We start from the raw sequence: 19,767 nt of genomic DNA on the forward strand, positions 1-19,767 counted from the left end.
AAGGTCACGATCTCACAGTTCGTGAGTTTGAGTCCCATGTCGGGCTCTGTGCTGGCAGTGTGGAACCTGCTTGGGATTCTCTCTCTGGCTCTCCCCTGCTTGTGAGCTCTCTCAAAAAAATAAACTTAAAAAAAAAACCCAAACAACTAATACCACACAAATACAAAGGATCATAAAACTATGAACAACTATATGGGCACCTGGCTGGCTCAGTTGGTAGAGCATACAACTCTTGATCTTGGGGTTGTGAGTTTGAGCCCCACACTGCATGTAGAAATTATTTAAAAATAAAATCTTAAGGGGCACGCCTGGGTGGCTCGGTAGGTTGGTCCAACTTTGGCTCAGGTCATGAGATCACAGCTTGTCAGTTCAAGCCCCACATTGGGCTCTGTGCTGACAGCTCAGAGCCTGGAGCCTGCTTCAAATTCTGTGTCTCATTCTCTCTCTGCCCCTCCCCCACTTGTAGTTTGTGTGTGTCTCTCTCTCTCAAAAATAAACATTAAAAAAATTTTTTTAATAAAATCTTAAAAACAAAATGTTTAAAAAAAAAAAAACTATGAACAATTAAATACCAACAAACTGGACAACCTAGAAGAAATGGATAAATTCTTAGAAACATACATGCTACCAAGACTGAATCATAAAGAAATAGAAAATTTGAATAAAACAATTACTAGTAAGGAGACTGAAATCAGTAATCAGAAACCTCCCAACAAAGAAAATTCCAGGATCAGATGACTTAAAGGGTGACTTCTACCAAATATTTGAAGAACTGACACCAATCCTTCTCAAACTTTTCCAAAAAAATACAAGAAGAGGGGACACTTACAAATTCATTTTACAAAGTTAGCATTACCCTGATACCAAACACAGACAACAATGCAAGAAATTACAGGCCAATATCCCTGATAAACATAGATGAAAACATCCTGAACAAAATATTAGCAAACAGAATTCAACAGTACATTAAAAGATCATACACCATGATCAAGTGGTATTTATTCCAGGGATGCAACATCTGCAGATCAATCAGTGTGATATACTACATTAACAAAATGAAAGATAAAAATCCTATGATCATCTCAACAGATGCAGAGGAAGCACTTGACAAAATTCAACAGCTATTCTTGAAAAAACTCTCAACAAACTGGGTATAGAGGGGACATACCTCCAATAAAGGCCATATATGACAAGCCCACAGCTAACATCACAATGGTGAAAAATTAAAAGCTCTTACTCTAACTAAAATCAAGGACAAGACAAAGATACCTACTCTCACAACTTTTATTCAACATAGTACTCGAAGTTCTAGCCAGAGCAATTAGGCAAGAAAAAGAAATAAAAAGTATTCAGACTGCAAAAGAAGAAGTAAAACTGTCTCTATCTGAATGGGATATTAAATACAGAAAACCCTAAAGACTCCACCTAAAAACTGTTAAAACTAATAAATTCAGTAAGTTTGTAGAATATAAAGTCGACATAGAAAGTCAATTGTGTTTCTATACACTAACAACAAACTATAAGAGAATTAAGAAAATAATCCCATTTATAATTGCATCAAAAACAATAAAATACTTAGCAATAAATTTAACTAAGATGAAACTGTACACTGAAAACTACAAGACACTGATGAAAAAAACTGAAGACAAATAAATAAAAAGATACTCTATGCACATGGATTGGAAGAATATTGTTAAAATGTTCATACTACCCAAAGCAATCTTACAGATTCAATGAAATCTTTATCAAAATCCCAACAGTATTCTTCACAGAAATAGAAAAAACAATCCTAAAATCTGTATGGAATCATAAAAGACCCCCAAATAGTCTCTTTTCTGATTAAAAAAAAAAAAAAAAAAAAGGCATCATACTTCCCGGTTTCAACTATATTAAAAAGTTATAGTAATAAAACGCTATGGTTTGGCATAAAAACAGACACATAGATAAATGGACTAGAAGAGAGCACAGAAATAAGCCCATGCATATATGGTCAATTAATTTATGACAAAGGCGCTAAGGTATACAATAGGGAAAGGACAGTCTCTTTAATAAATGGTGTTGGGAAAACGGGACAACTACATACAAAAGAATGAAACTAGACCCCTATCCTATACCACGTATAAAAATCAACTCAAAACAGATGTATGACTTAAATTTAGGACCTGAAACCATAAAAAAAAAAAAAAAAAAAAAAAAAAAGACCTGAAACCATAAAACTCCTAGAAGAAAACTTTTAAGGGTAAGAAGAAAGGTTACAGGGGCAAGCTCCATGACAGGTCTGGGAAATGATTTTTTGGATTTGACGCTGAAAGCAAAGGCAACAAAAGCAAATAAACAAGTGGGGCCACAGCAAACTATAAAGTTTCTGCACAAGAAAGGACACTACCAGCAAAATGAAAAGGCAAATGAGGAATGAGGAAAAAATATTTGCAAATCATTTATCTGACAAAAGGTTAATACTGAAAATACATAAAGAACTCACACACAATTGAATAGAAAAAAGAAGTCATAAAAATCTATTTAAAAATGGGCAGAGGAACTAAATACACGTTTTTCCAAACAAAACATACAAATGGTCAACAGGTACATAAACAGGTGGTCAACATCACTAATCATGAGAAAAATGCACATTAAAATGAGTTATCACCTTATACCTGTTAGAATGGCTATCATCAAAAATATGAGATAGCAAGTGTTAGCAAGAACATGGAGAAAAGGGAATCCTTGTGCATTATTGGTGGGAACATAAATTGGTATAGCTACTATGGAAAACAATATGAAGATTCCTCAAAAAAATTAAAAAAACTGCCACATTGCTGTGTATATATGCAAAGACAATGAAAATGGGTTATCAAAGTGCTATTTGCATTCCCATGTTCACAGCAGCATTATTTACAATAGCCAAGATATGGAAACATACATGTCCGTTAACATATGATTGAATAAAGATGTGAATGGACAAAGATGTATACACATATACATACAGTTAATCCTTGCACAACATGGCTTTGAACTGTGCAGGTCCACTTACATGTCATTTTTTTACAATACTGTAAGAGTATTTTCTCTTATGACTTTTTATTTTTTCTTTTAAAGTAAGCTCTACATCCAACATGAGGATTAAACTCATGACCCTGAGATCAAGAACCTCATGTTCTACTGACTGAGCCAGCCAGGCACCCCTTTACGATTTTCTTAATATTTTCTTTTCTCTATTTTATTTCTCTATTACTCGTCACATGCAAGATATGTGCTAATCAATCGTTTATGTCACCGATAAGGCTTCCAGGCAACGGCAGTCTACTAGTAGTTACTTTTGAGGAGTGAAAAGTTTTATGTGCATTTTCATGTGTGGGAGGTTAATGCCCCTAACCCTCACATTGCTCAAGAATGCTAAAGGGTCAACTGAGTGTGTGTGTGTGTGTGTGTGTGTGTGTGTGTGTGTGTGTAAGGGAATGTTATTCGGCCGCGAGAAAGAAGGGAATTCTGACATTTGTGAGAACATGGATGGATCTGGAGGGCATTATGCTAAGTGAAATAAGCCAAACAAATACTAACATAGAGAAAGACAAATACTACACAGTATCACTTATACATGAAATCTAAAAAAGTCAAGCTTGTGAAAACAGAACAGAAATATGGTTACCAGAGGCTAGTGGTAGAGGAAATACAGAAAATTTGGTAAAAGGGTACAAACTTTCAGCTTTGAGATGAATAAGATCTGAAGATCTAATGTATAACATGGTAACTACAGTAGATAACATTATAGAATTTGCTGAGCGAAAAGAACTTAAATGTTCTCACACTCCCCCCAAAAAAAGATAAGTATGTGAGGTGATGGGGCGCCTGGCTGGCTCAGTCATTGGAGCATGTGACTCTTTGAGGTTGTGAGTTCAAGCCCCACATTGGGTGTAGAGATTAAAAATAAAATCTTAAACCTGGGTGGCTCAGTCGGTTAAGCAGCCAACTCTTGATTTCAGTTCATGATCTCATAGTTCTGAGTTTGAAACCCACGTTGGGCTCTGTGTTCGGATCCTCTGTCTCCCTCTCTCTGCTCAGGCCCCACTCACACTTGCTCTCCCTCTCTCAAAAATAAATAAATTCTAAAAAAATGTAAAAAGTAAACATGAGGTGATAATGGATATGTTAATTAACTTGATGGCAGGAATCCCTTCAAAATGTATACTTATATCAAATTATAATGTACACTTTAAATATAATTTTGTCAATTATAGGTCAATAAGGCTGAGACCATTTTTTTTATTGAAGTATAGCTGACATGTTACATTAGTTTCAGTATACTACACAGTGAGTGATTCAACACCTCTATACATTAGGCTATGCTCACTACATCTGTCATCATACAACAGTATTACAATACCATTGACTACATTCCCTACACTGTACTTTTCATCCCCATGACTATTCATTCCATAACTGGAAGCATATACCTCCCACTCCCCTAAAAAATATTTTAACTTAAAATATTTTTAATTCTAGAAAGATTTAATAGCTCTATCCCCTAACCAATCAAAGTGAATCTTTTAAAAGTGTTTATTTATTTATTTATTCTGGTTTCTAAGGAGCATTCCCTTAAAGTTCGTTTTATTTTCTGATTATCATCATCCAATTAAAAAAAAATCAATTTTGCCTTTCCAAGTGGAGGTAGAAATGAGGTAGAAATAAACTGGCATATTTTATTCCTGGGCTAGGGTCTCTCTAGCTTTCGGGCTGATTTCATTTAGGTTTCAGAGTGCTAGAACTCTGAACTCTTCATTGCTGCCACAAAGCTTGCAACTGGTCTCTTGCCTTTTAAAAGCCAAAACAGGGGTGCTTATGTGGCTCAGTCGGTTAAGCATCCAACTCTTGGTTTCGGCTCAGGTCATGATCTCCCATTCGTGGGTTTGAGCCCCATGTTGGACTCTGTGCTGAAAGTGCAGAACCTGCTTGGGATTCTCTCTTCTCTCTGCCTCTCTCCTTCTTTCACACTTTTTTTTCTCTCAAAATAAAGTTTTAAGAAATAAATTAAGAAAAGCCAAAATAAACCATCCCCTTAAGTCCTGACCATGGTAAAACTAGTATCTTTAGCCCTCCCTTTATTTCATGAGGCCTTATTACATTGTTAGAAAATATTGTCATGGCCTTTTTTTTTTTTTTTTTTTTTTTTTGAGAGAGAGAGAGAGAGAGAGAGCGAGTGAGCACGCGCACACAAGCATGAGCAGGAAAGAGGGACAGAGGGAGAGAAAGAATCCCAAGGATCCCCCATGCTCAGTGTGGAGCTCGATGTAAGGCTAAATCCAACAACCCTGGGACTATGACCTGAGCTGAAATCAAGAGTTGGACGCTCAACCAACTGAGCTACCCAGGCACCCCAGTCACAGCCTTCTATACATTTATCTGTGCCTGTGGTTATCCTTAATAATGCAGCGGGCTAAGTTATATTGATTTCTAATGTTAATCCAAACTTGCATTTCTTGATCATGAAGTATTATCATTTCTGTATTTACTGAATTCAGTTTATGATTTTGTTCAGTATTTATGCACTTCTATTCACAACTGTGAATGTCCTATAATTTTCCTTTTCTCATGAACTGTCTGGCTTTATTTAAAAAGTTAGGCTATCCTCATAAGATAGCCTGATTAAGTGTTGTCTCTTTATCCTCAGAAGATTTTGGGGGGCTTTCTGGTTACTTTTTTCTTTTTTATTTTAAGCAATCTCTATACCCAACGTAGGGCTGGAACTCACAACCCCGAGTTCAAAAATTGCATGCTCTACCAACTAAGCCAGCCAGGTGCCCTCTCCAGAAGATTTTGTATACAACTGAAATTATGTGTTCACTCAGCCTGTAAAGCAATCTAAGCCTAGTAGTTTGGTTTGGTTTTGTGATGGGAATGTTTTAAAAATCAGTAATTAAAGTTACTTAGTAGTTGTAAGACTATTCAAAGTTTTTCCTTTCTTGAGTCATAAACAGTATTTTTCTAGGAACTCTCCATTTCACCTAAATTTTTAAATGTACCGGCATAAAGATGTTGGCATTATTTCTTACCTCACAGTACATAATTTGTAGCTATGTCTTTTTTCCTTAATTTCACCAAATTTGTGTATACAGGGTTTTGTTTTTATTTTTATTTTTTTCTAATTTCTTTGCATCATTCTAATTGAGATGGTTAGTTCATTAATTTTAAGCTTTTCCTCTACTGCAGACATCTAAGACTATACATTTCCCTTTAAATATTCCTTCGGTGTTATCCTACAAGTTCTTATTTGAGTATTTAGTTGTGAATATTTTAATGTGATTTTTCATTGACTTATGAATTGTTTGGAAGTGGTTTAAATTTCTAGACATAAAATTTTCTAGTTATCCTACTATCATTGATTTTTTTTCTTTTTCAACATTTTTGAGAGAAAGAGAGACAGAACACAATGAGGGGGGTAGAAAGAGATAGAGACAAGTATCCAGACTCTGAGCTGTCAGCACAGAGCCTGATGTGGGGCTCAAACCCATGAACCGCAAGATCATGACCTGAGCCAAAGGCTCAATTGAGCCACCCAGGCGCCCTACTGTCACTCATTTCTAACTTTACTGTAACAGTGATCAAAAACAGTAGTCTGGGGGCACCTGGTTGGCTCAGTCAGTGGAGCTTGACTCTTGATCTCAGGGTTGGGCTCAAGCCCCATGCCGGGTGTAGAGATTGGTTAAAAACAAATCTTAAAAAAAAAAAAAAACAAAAAACAGTCTGTATGATGCAAGTCCTTCAATATTTGTTAGAGCTTGCTTTATGGCTTATTATGTGGTCATTTTCATAAATGTTCCTTATGCTTAAAGATGTTTCAACTATTACATGTAATAGTCTATGTGTGTATATCAGATCAAGCTTTGTTAACTGACGTTCAAATCTTTTATATTCATATAAATATTTTGCTTGATCTACCAATTACTGAGAGAGGTGCATAAAATCTCTCAGTATACTAGTGCATTTAGAAACTTCTCCTGTGATTCAGTTTTGGTTTAGATACTTTATTGTCTAGTACACTGTTATCTAATATCTCCCTGTTGAATAGAACTTTTTAACATTATAGAATAACTCTACCTTTATGAATACTTTTAGTCTTAAATTCTATTCTCCCTGATATTAATATGCTACACTGGTTTTCTTTTGGTTAGTATCTGCCAGCTAAATCTCACTTATTTGCTTACTTTCAATTTTTCTGTATTTAGATGTGTAACTGATAAACAACAGAGAACTAAATTTTAGATGATTTTATCTCAATATAGTATCTTTTAACTAGATAACAATCCCTAGGCATTTTTTATAATTGATATATTTAGATTTGTTGTTACTAGAGTATTTTACACTATTTGCCTTGTTTTTTTCACTTCATCAAATCCCTCCTCCTGTCCCTGCTTGCCTTCTTATGGAATCAGGGTTTTTTTTCCCTTTTTTCATTCAATTTCCCCACCTTCCTCTTACTACTTTTAAAGTTTAAATCTCTAGGGGAGCCTGGGTGGCTCAGTCAGTTAAGCATCCAACCTTTAAATTTTTTTTTTTTTTTCATTTTACAGAGAGACAGAGACAGAGTGTGAGTGAAGGAGGGGCAGAGAGAAAGGGAGACAGAATCCAGAACAGGCTCCAGGCTCTGAGCAAGCTGTCAGCACAGACCCCAATGCAGGGCTCGAACTCACAAACCACGAGATCATGACTTGAGCCAAAGTCAGTCACTCAATCAACTGAGTCACCCAGGTGCCCTTAAGCATCCAACTCTTGATGTCAGCTGAGGCCTTGATCTCAGGGTCGTGAGTTCAAGCTACATGTTGGGCTCACATGCTGGGCATGAAGTCTACTTTAAAAAAAAAACAACAAAATTATATATATGTATATATACACGTATGTATACATATATATATAATTTTTTTAAGTAGACTTCATACATATATACATACATAGACATACATACATATATATACATACGTGTACATACACACACACACACACACACACACACACACACACACACACACACACACATATGGCTCAGTCTGTTAAGCATCAGACTTCAGCTCAGGTCATGATCTTGCAGTTCATGAGTTCAAGCCCCACACTGGGCTCTCTGCTGCTGATACAGAGCCTGCTTTGAATCCTCTGTCTCCCTCTCTCTCTGCCCCTCCCCTGCTCTCTCGCTCACAAAAATAAACCTTAAAAAATAAATAAAATAAAAACATATGTCTATTCTTTTAGTTATTATCTCAGATTAACAAGCATTCTTAACAAGTCTAAAATAAATCAATAATTTTTCCCTCTTCCACAACAAACAAGGACTTTCCAACTCTCATGTCAACCATTCCCTCTTTACCATAATTAACCATAGTTAACCAGTATTTTAGTTCTAGCTGGTCTTCAAAAGACCCAAAAACATACAAATTAAATGTACTTGTTTGAAATGTCAATGACTGTTTCTCCCAGTCTTCTTGTGGAATGGTGGGTCTATCTAGATTTCCAGTTTTGGACTTTTCTGAGCTGACTGGTCTTGTACTATTGTTAAGCCCCAACTCTTAACACTTCACATGGTGTATCAGTTCCCTTACCTAAATGCATACCCACTCTAATATCATCTATAAAACAGAAATCTAATTGCCTTAATCATATTTTATGCTTCCATTTATTTATTTAATTTATTTATTGAGAGTGAGTTCGGGAGAGGGACAGGAGGTAGGGGGAGGGAAGATAGAAAAAGAGAACCCTAAGCAGGCTCCATGCTCAGTGTGGAGCCCAATGCGGGGCTCGACCCACCACCCTGGGATAATGACCTGAGTCAAAATCAAGAGTTGGACATTCAACCAAGGTACCCCTTTATGCTTCCATTTAAATACTATCACACAGACCATTAGAAATCTTTGTTTTTATTATCCTGAGACTCTTTAATGTACTTGTTTGTTATTTGTGATCCATTAACTGGGGCTTGGAAGACTTCTCCCCCAATCTGATTCCCCCCCCCCCCCCAAAATAATTGCTGTCTGCCTGAATCCTTTATTTTCAATAACTGAATCTAACTACAATTTTCATAAATATATCAACTTATTCAACAATCAAATATTTACTGAAAATCAACTGCTATAAGGTACAAAACAAACAAGACATACTTTCTACCCTAAAGAGATTCCAGTCTGATTTGGGAAAATTATATAAAAACAGAAAATGATTATATGATAAAGATGACAAGAGAGCATAGGGAAAATATACTTCATGAGGGAGGAGAAGGGCAAATAAATACTTCGTGAGGAAATAACATTCTTACACTATTTGAAGATTTATGTCTATCCATTCCTAGATATTTGGCAAAATGATGGTGTTCCCACAAGACACCTTGAGATACTTATATAATCATATATATAAGTATATATAACATATAATCACATATATAACCATAATCATAGTTAAAGAGCTAGCCCCTCAGCTTGGAGAAATTCTGTCTTCAAGACATGCTCTGCAATTTTTTGTTAAAAATTTAAAAGACTTCAATTTGGGCAACAAATATTTTTAGCAATTAGCTAAGGCCCCTGAAAACAGAACTAGTTCATAGATCATAAAAAGTCAAAACTTCTTCCAATTTATCCACACTAACAAACTTGATAAAATACACCATTTGTATATGGGGTGCCTGGTTGGTTCAGGTGGTGAAGCACAAGACTCTTAATCTTGGGGTTGTGAGTTTGAGCCCCAAGTTGGGTGTAGAGATTACTTAAAAATAAAATCTTAAAAAAAAATAACACTCCATTTGTATAAAAGCTCATGTCTTAGAAATTTTTACCAAGCACAATTTTACTCTATGTCAAAGATTAACAGACACCCTGAAGCAAGAGTTTCAAGTCTTTAGACTCAGTTTACTTTTAAAACAACAAAGAGTTTGGGGGGAAAAAAATCCTTAAGGCCTCTTCCTACAGTAATACTATAATAATAAAAGTATGCAAGAGTATTAACATAAATGGACAGCTGAAAATGGGAGAATTCAATTGGATACTTACTTGGACACATTGCCCACTACTATTGTTTTCTTTACAAAAAGACGTGAAGTCTCATCTCCTGTAAGATCAGCATTCCGCTGCTCAGTTTTATGAGAGCCAGTAATACTAGCAATGTCCTGAAAGAAATCACAATCAATGTTTACTTTCAATGTGGACAATTTCCAACAGGCAGAAACCACAAAATCACAGAAGGTATGAATAGAGTAACTCAGATTTTTTTTTTAATTACCACATTCTCTGGCTTTGTGGTACCTCTCAGAGCATTAAAGAGTAGTTTTACTTGATCTTTTGCATAGTTTATGCTTGTTCACTATAACTCCATATGTATGTGTGTTTTTAACAGTCATACACCTCTGCTTCGTATATGCAAATAGGATATGGAAGGATACACAAGAAACTATTACAATGGTTACTCTTGGGAAATGGGAACAGGGAAAGGTCAATGGAATTTACTTTCTTTTCAACCTTTTGTATAATCAAAATTTTTTCAATGAGAAATAACATAGACATGATTAATTTAAACTCTGTAGAGATAGACTGCCAGGGTTTAAATCCTGACTCTTCCATTTACCAGATGTGAAATTTTGTGTAATTACTTCTCTATCAAAATTTCCTCATTAATAAAATAAAGATAACAGGGATGCCTGGCTGGCTCAGTCAGTAGAGAATGAGATTCTTAATCTTGGGGTTGTAAGTTTGATCTCCACATCGGGTATAGAGATTACTTAAAAATAAAAATCAGGGGCGCCTGGGTGGCTCAGTCAGCTAAGCGCCCGACTTCGGCTCAGGTTGTGATCTCAAGGTTTGAGCCCCACATTGGGCTCACTGCTGTCACAGAGCCTGGAGCCTGCTTCAGATTCTGTGTTTCCCTCTCACTCTACCCCTCCCCTACTCGTGCTCTATCTCTGTCTCTCAAAAACGAATAAACATTAAAAAAAGAAAATCTAAAAAAAATAATAAAAAATAAAGATAGCAGTACCTGTGCCACATGATTGTTTTGTACAGTTCTCAGAGAAGTGCCTGGTACATATGTAGTAAACACTAAATATTTGTTACATAAACATGAGCATGTATATTACATACAAGATGTTAAGTTTCTAAATCCTATGACCAGTATTACCTAAATTATTTTTAATTGAAACAAAAAACGGCATCTGACTTCGGCTGAGGTCTTGATCTCATAGTTTGTGAGTTCGAGCCCCATATGGGGCTCACTACTGTCAGCACAGAGCCTGCTTCAGATCCTCTGTCTCCCTCTTTCTCTGCCCCTCCCCCACTCTCCCTCTCTCACAAAAATAAATAAAACATTAAAAAATACACACACACACATATAAAAACAAACAAACAAAAACAAACAAAAAGGGGTGCTTAGCTGGTTCAGTCAGTAGAGTATATGACTTTTGATCTTGGGGTTGTAAGTTCAAGCCCCATATTGGGTGTAGAGATTAAAAAAAATCTTAGAAAAACCACACACATGTACCCAAAAAAAAAAAAATGCAGTATTTGCTCAGAAATAATAGTGGTTAGAAACAAGTAAATCCAAACATTAAGAGTTTTCATTTTTGGGTGGTGGAATCATGAATGACTTTTCTATTGTTTTTTACTTTTCTGTAAATTTTTCAACAATGAACACATACAGATTCACAATCAGAAAATTTTAATTTGATTTTTATCAAAAATAAATCAAATCTGGGGCACCCGGGTGGCTCAGTCAGTTAAGTGTCCAACTTCAGCTCAGGTCATGATCGCACAGTTTGTGGGTTCCAGCCCTGCATTGATCGGGCTCTGTGCTGACAGCTCAGAGCCTGGAGCCTGCTTCGGATTCTGTGTGTCCCTATCTCTCTCTGCCCCTCCCCCATTCGTGCTCTGGCTCTCAAAAATAAATAAACGTTAAAAAAAATTGAAAAAATAAATAAAATCCTTGATGTCTGAGTATGTGAAAAGCAACCTGGAGATTTCCTCTACCACAGAACCCCTGGCTAGGAAAATCATCCAGTAAGGGCTCTATAGCCAAATATTATATATACCAAGAAATTCAGAGCAGTTTGATACAGGAACTCAAATAAGAAACTGGCAGGATCAAAGAAGAATAAATGGTTTTCAATTCTATTTATTATTTGTCAAGTTTCCCCCAGTTTTTAAAGCATTAAAGTTCCACAAAGGAAAATGCTGAAAAGAAAATAAAACATGACAGAATGGAAAGACTTTGGACAAGGTCACAGAATTGCCAATTCCTCAAGGTTTCTCTCATATCTATGTGGATGGCATCTAAGAGTTGTGCGGTACACAGTTCTGATTCAGTTTAATTCTCAGCTTAATTAAGTTTAATTCTCAATTCTGATACTTGTGGGCAAACAGAACTTTAACCTCTTCAAGACGGCTTCCCCATCTCCAAAAGAGATATAATTGACTTATTTCCTAGGGTTCTTATGAAGAGAAAATGAAATAATACATACTTAGAAAATACTAGTTCCCTTCTCCTCTGACTCCCTCCCACCCATCCAACTATACCCTTCCAGTATTTCGACTTGGTCTCTGTTCCATGTTGTTTGAGAGTCTTTCCTCTATATCCATATTGCTGTTATTGTCTTTGTCAGATAAGAAGTCATTGTGTTGAGATAAAGAATCACTTTCTGAATGATTGGCTGATGGTGTTTCTGATCTCTGATTGGCAGGAGAGGATGACCTAGATGGTGATTCCAAAAATTTCTTGATAGCAGGATGATTAAAAACCATTGTATCACATGTTTTTGATCCCTGCAAAAATAAAGCAAGCAAATTAAACTTTTAATCTTTCTAAAACCTTATTTAGGGATCATGCTTGAAATTCTTCAAAGTCTCCCCACACCCATAAAACGAAGTCCAAGCTCCTTAACGTGGTCTGGGTCAACAAAACAAAAACTAGAAAGTGATAAATAATTGTGTGAAGGTCCTAACACTGAAAGTTAAAAATGCAAGTTCTCTGAAAATGAGAAATCAAGGTGAATAGGTAGTAACATATAGAAGGTAAGATCTGACTTTTAAAAAATTAGTCTCACAATGCTTTAACACAAACTCATCAACTGTCTAAATAAAACATTCCTGTAAGAGACATAAAGATTTTTTTAAATGTGTATGTAAAATGGCTCCCACACAGGAGTAAAATGTAGCATAGAATGCTGTAAAATGATTAATACTTACATATATTTGCTATCAGACCAGTACTGAACCCTGGAATATTTTTGTGTATCTTGTTACTTGGATACAAAATACAGTGTACTCTGCTATAATGTGATTCACTCTACAGTTCCTAGGCAGCACAGCTTTTAAAAACCGTGCTATTAAAATCATTTAGTGACAGAAAAGGAGTCAGAGACTAGGATTTCAAAGCAACAAAACTGCTGAATCTCAATTATAAAGGGTATTTTTTAGAGCTGTGATGTATTTTGTTACAGCAAACTAAAAATAATTAAATGGCAGATCGTAATAGACAAAAATACACCTAAATATCCTTGAATAAATCCTAATCAGAACAGCAAAAAAAAAAAAATCAGTGTACTTCTAGACCACCAAATAACAGTTCAGAACTGCTAATGGTTTAAAAAAAAAAAAAAAAAGGCAACAAAACATTAAATGGACAACCACCTCTTCAAACAGAATAACTACAAGCCCCGTACCATGCAGCTGCTAGCTTATAAGAAATGACTTTAAAATCTGCATTGAAGAGCATCTCCCAAAAATTCATATGCACCCTGAACTTTGAAGGTGACTCTATTTGGAAATAGACTCTTTGCAGATATGATCAAGTTAAGATGAAATCATACTGCTTTAGGGCCTACCTAGTTAAGAGGGAAATGTGGACAGAGAGAAACTAAGAAGATACACAAGAGGGAAAATATCCATGTGAAGATATACAGAAACTACAGTGATGTAGCCACTAGTCAAGGAATGCCAAGGTTTGCCAGCAACTGTCAGAAGGTAGGCGAAGGCAAAGAAGGATTCTTCCCTACAGCCTTCAGAGACAACATGGTCCAGCCAACACCCTGACTTAGCACTGCTAGTCTCCACAATCATCAGATAATAAATTCCTCTTGTTTTAAGCCACCAAGCTTGTGTTAATTTGTTATGATAGCTCTAAAAAAATAGCTCAGGGCCCCTGGGGTAGCTCAGTCAGTTAAGGGTCTGACTTCGACTCAGGTCATAAATCTTATGGTTCGTGGGTTCAAGCCCCACGTCAGGCTCTGTACAGACAGCTTGGAGCCTGGAGTCTGCTGTGGATTCTATGTCTCCCTCTCTCTCTGTCTTATCCCAGCTCGAGCATGTGCTCTCTCAAAAATAAACATTTAGAAAAAAAAATTAAAAAATAGTTTAGGCTCTAATATGCATTATGGAAATTCCTAAAGTAGAAGAAACAACTACCTAAGATTAAACTCAAATAATGCTTCAGATTTCTCCAAGACAATGTAAGGAGTACCACCAATGCCAGGTACCCTAAGCTCCACAGGATGACATGAAAGCCAAAACACAGCACCTCTTATCTGTAAAAACCATGGGGAACAATGCAAAGAAAGCAGTATGCCGTCGCACCTTCCCCAGCCCTGCCACCATTCTCACTGAGCCAGTACTGTCCAAGAGAATGATCTGAGAAAACTTATGAAAAAGAAATTTTAAAATGAAAAATGAAAAGCTATGCTGAAATTATCAAACTGTCAAACAAGAACTTCTGTTTCAGTTGAACCCTATCCCCCTTCCTTTATAACTGGACCAATCTAGTGGTAATCACATTAACTAAGTGGTTAAACTTAATATCTTTAACAATAGGACAACCTGATTACTATGTCACCTAATGTGATATAATCATGAGGTATACAGAATCACTTAGGAAGTATTATTGCCAAAAACCTCTAACTTTAATCAAACCTTTAGACCCAACTACCAGTTTGCAAAAAAATAGAGGGAATGAAGGAATAACCCAAGGGGAAAAAATAATAAACCCAAAATGTGGGATATCCTATAAACATAAATGAACTGTTCTCTTCAAATAAGTCAATCTCATGGGGAAAAGGTAAAAGAAGTATTTTAGATGAAATGAGTCTAGAGAAACAAAACGTCCAAATGTAGCCCATGAACCTTAGATCCTGTGTCAAAAACAAGCTTTAAAAGATATTTTGGGGACAGGGCTCCGGGTGGCTCAGTCAGTTAAGTGTTCAACTTTGGCTCAGGTCATGATCTGACAGTTCATGAGTTCGAAACCCGCGTCGGGCTCTATGCTGACAGCTCAGAGCCTGGAGCCTGCTTCAGATTCTGTCTCCCTCTCTCTCTACCCCTCCCCCATTCTTGTGTGTACGTGCACGCTTCTCTCTCAAAAATACACAAGCATTAAAAAAAATTTTTTTTAATCTTTAAAAGATATTTTGGGGACAACTGGGAAAATATGAATATGGACTGGTTATCAAATAATATCAGGAAGTCACAAAAGAATGTCCTTTAGGAAATAAATGATTTAAGTACTTAGGAGTGAAGTGTCATGATGCCTGGAACTTATTTTCAAATGTTCTAGAGAAAAATAAATAAAGCAAAATGTTAAAGTATGGAATCTAAGCATGCATAAACAGGTGTTTATTTCACCTCTTCAGTGTACTTGAAATTTTTCATAAAGACTGGGGGAAAAAAATCAGGGTTTCCTGAATAAGGTATATATACTGAAACTACAAATTGCTGTTCATTAGGAAAATCAATCTACCTATAATTTGCTCCAAAGCCGACCATAACCAAATGAAGAATAAGGCAAGAACAGGGTCTCATTCAACTTTGTATCTGCAAATCCTAGCAACAGTGCTGAATATTAGTTGGAAAAGGATTAAATAAAAAGGAAAAAATGTTACTTGGGATTATTGACAGTTTATGTATTTTCCCAGGAAGGGAGGCGAGGCTTCTTGAATTCTGAAGGCCAATACAAGATACGTTTCAAAGGCAGGAATTTCACATTAACACTGATTTCCCCTTCACACAACAAATATGGATGGCCAGAAATGATTGTATATGAGGAAAACTTACCTCAGAAACTTTTAGAAGGCCTGCAGAAGCATAGTAGTTGGCAACAATGCAGGCACGAAGTTTATCCATCATCCTTCTTGCCTCAATCAATCGCTACAAACAAATGTTAACTCATTAAAAAAATGGAAATGACAGAAGAGATACACTATAAAAATTTTCATAAAATAAGAAATACAAATGACCAAAAGCTCAATTTCTCTAATAAGCAAAGGAAAGCAAAAACATGACTATTTCTACCTATCAAACTGGCAAAGAATTGAAAAGAATGACAAAAGCCAATGTTTGCAAGAGAATATAGACATGTTAATATGAACATCTGTGTGTATATATGCATATTCACTGAGAAACGTCCATAAAGAAACTGGGCACAAGAGCAAAGAGGAATTATGTTTTGGGATGGAATTTCAGGTAATTTTTTTTCATTATGTTTTCCTGCAGTTTCATTTATAGAAAAAAAAAAAATGCCTTTTTTCCAGAATGAGAAAACTCTTTAAAAGAACGGCAAAGGGAAAAAAAAACATAATTTTATCTCAACAGATCTTTTTTAATTCATCATGTATAGATTTTTTTTGCAATAGCTTTGTTGTTTTTTTAAATTTATCACCATTTTTTAAATATATCACCATTATCACCATTATACCTGGTCGATGACTTCAATTTCGTGTTCCTTATTCTTCATTTCAAGTGCAAATTGTTCCTTAATAATAGTCTCAATCTTCTGCACAGCAGCATCTCGAGCTGCAAAAAGAACATAAAATAATCCAAGGTCTAATTAATCAGTGACTGTCTTGATTTAAGTCAGCATGCAACAGAACAAACCCAGAAACTCCTAAGTGGAGAAACCTAGTGGCTATCACCTTAATCAATGATGAAAAGTTAACATCACTAATACAGGGGCAAACTGACCTCATGTGTTTTCTAACATAATGCAATGTCATCACTCTATGCCGTTCTGGTGAAAAATGCTAAATCTAATCACAGGGAACATCAAACAAACCTAACTGAAGGATATTCCACACAGTAACTGGCTTATATGGTTCAAATATTAGAGTCAAGAAAGACAGAAAGGTTGAGGAGATTAGAGATATGACAACAAAATGCACTGTGTGATCCTGGACTGGATCCTGGAGAGGGGAAAACAGTTATAAAATACAATACTGGGACAACTAGTCCCTGTTATTCAAGTGTTGAATATGGACTATAGGTTACACAATGTAATGGATGAATGTTAAAATTTCCTGCTTCTGATAATAGTACTATGATCACATAAGAGAATCTCCTTAGGAAATAACACTGTGTTTACAGGTGTCCAACTTATTCTCCAACGATTTAAAAAGAATGATGTGCATATATACCTGAATGCATGCATTTGTGCGACTGTGTGTGTGTGTGTGTGTGTGTGTGTGTGTGTGTGTGTGTGTGTGTTTGGGGTGGGGGAAAGACTGATAAATAAGGCAAAAATATAAACAACTGGCAAATTAATCTGGATAAAAGACATGCAAGTATTCCTTGCAATTATTCTGTTTGGAATTGTATCAAAATAAAATTACTGGGGGAAAAAAAATGAAATCTATTAAAATTCCAGGAGAAACATTTGTTGACCTGTGAAAAACCACAGTCCAAGGACAAAGAAAATACAGTTAGCTAGAGGGGAGGCAGTCTGTGATATAAGAGCAGTTCATAAAAAGGCATGTAGCTTCCTTCTGTAGAGAAGGATATGGCAAGCAATTCAGCAGTTTCTGATCACAACTACATAAAGGAATAAGCAAATAAAGAATTCAAAAGTAAAGAAAATGCTTCTACTCCTGAAGCTAGTATTACACTATGTGTTAACAGGTATTTAGGGGTGCCTGGGTGGCTCAGTCGGTTAAGCGGCCGACTTCGGCTCAGGTCATGATCTTGCAGTCCGTGAGTTCGAGCCCCGCGTCGGGCTCTGGGCTGACAGCTCGAAGCCTGGAGCCTGTTTCAGATTCTGTGTCCCCCTCTCTCTGACCCTCCCCCGTTCACTCTCTGCCTCTGTCTCAAAAATAAATCAACGTTAAAAAAAAAATTTAAACAGGTATTTAAATAAAAACTTAAACAAAGAAAGAGAAAAGGAAAGAAAAAAAGAAAAGAAAATGCCTCTAAATGTGACAGAATTCAGATGATGACTACTCAAAATAATATGCAACTCAGAGTCTAAAATATCAGATACAAGAGAAAAAAAAAGAGCCAAATGACTGCTTGAAAAACCTGGAATTTGGGGGCAGCTGGCTGGCTCAGTCAACAGAATATACAACTCTTGACCTTGGGGTTGTAATTATGTTCAAGCCCCACTTAGGGTGGAGAGATTACTTCAAAATAAAATCTTTAAAAAGAAAAAAAAACTGGAATTTTGCAAAAGGATTCTGTGTTTATAACATGGAAAAATGATGTTCACCCATGCTTTGAAGTATATGAAAAATTGCAGAGAAAATTTGGATACTCTGATGGCCATATTACTTTCTCATTGTAAAACATGCCATTATATGGCAACTTCAATGTTGCCATTAAACTTCAATGTATACTAGTAATGGAATAAGAGAGCATTCTTGTGGATATGTCTGCATGGAAGCAAATGACTGATATTTCTCATCATGAAAAAGAAAAGTATTTTCTAGTATTATTATATATATGTCCTCGACTGTAGAAACCAGCAGATACTCTTAGGGAAGGCTGAAAAGTCAGAAACTGTGATCACTGAAGGCTATTTTATCATAAGCTCCTCAGAAAGAAACGCTTCTAAATTATCCCTTTCATGGAATAAATAAAAACACAAACAACAAACAAAACAATATAAGCAAAGGGAAGCATCCTACCAAATCTACTTTGAGAAAAATTCTGAAAAATAAAAACATGGCTTGGGATTAGGCAGAGAGTATGGACATCAAAAAGAAGAGTAGCAAACTGTCTTTCAGTAAGAAAAAACCATCCCTGCTTAGGCTGAGTATCTGGGAACTTACACTAGATTTAAACTGAAATTATGATGTTTACTAAAACAATCAGTTTTTCCTACTCTTAGTTTTCTTTAAAAAAAAAAAAAAAGTTATGCCATGTGATGCATTTGAGTAATGGATATAAGTTTCACATTTATTTGGCTTATTACGGAAAGGAAATGACTTTTCCTTATAAATAAAATTACAACTGAATGAGGGGAAAAGTTGCAGTGAATGAAATGGTTTCATTATTTGGAATTCAATTTGATAATTTTTGGCCCACAAAGACTTTCTGTGGTACATATGACTTGACTGCACTGAGAGAGACAGGAATTTTCTTTCACTACTTCAATTCTAGCAGCACTAATCTTTGTGGAGCTACAACACTTTATGACTTGGCTGCTTCTTTACCCAGGTGTAAATGTTAACTTACATGGACTTACTATTTAAATAAATGGTAATGAATTTCAGCAATAATTTAAGAACTCAAATTCAGGGGCACCTGGGTGGCTCAACTGGTTAAGCATCCGACTGGCTCAGGTGACGATCTTGTGGTTTGTGAGTTCAGGGCCCGCATAGGGCTCTCTGCTGTCAGCATAGAGCCTACTTTGGATCCTCTGTCCCCCTCTTTCTCTGCCCCTCCCCCACTCACGCTCTCACTCTCAAAAATAAACATTTAAAAAAATTAAAATAAAATAAAATAACTCAAATTTAGCAACTTTTTCTGAGAGAGCTTAAAACATTCTGGGTAGCTA

The 19,767-nt window shown here is 35.9% G+C and overlaps 1 protein-coding gene across 4 annotated transcripts in view; it reads right to left on the minus strand.

Moving 5' to 3' along the window:
- YEATS2 (YEATS domain containing 2) overlaps positions 1–19,767 on the minus strand; it is a 115,707-nt gene that overhangs the window by 73,159 nt on the left and 22,781 nt on the right. For all 4 annotated transcript variants that reach the window (XM_023260359.2, XM_023260357.2, XM_023260358.2 and 1 more), the window contains 4 exons: positions 16,699–16,796; positions 16,059–16,151; positions 12,534–12,779; positions 10,023–10,138 (listed from right to left, as the gene is read on the minus strand). In XM_023260359.2, coding sequence (XP_023116127.2) covers positions 10,023–10,138; positions 12,534–12,779; positions 16,059–16,151; positions 16,699–16,796 — 553 coding nt within the window. The remainder of the gene's footprint in view (positions 1–10,022; positions 10,139–12,533; positions 12,780–16,058; positions 16,152–16,698; positions 16,797–19,767) is intronic.

Source organism: Felis catus, chromosome C2 (assembly GCF_018350175.1).
Source record: "Felis catus isolate Fca126 chromosome C2, F.catus_Fca126_mat1.0, whole genome shotgun sequence".
Classification (NCBI taxonomy): Eukaryota; Metazoa; Chordata; class Mammalia; order Carnivora; family Felidae; genus Felis; species Felis catus.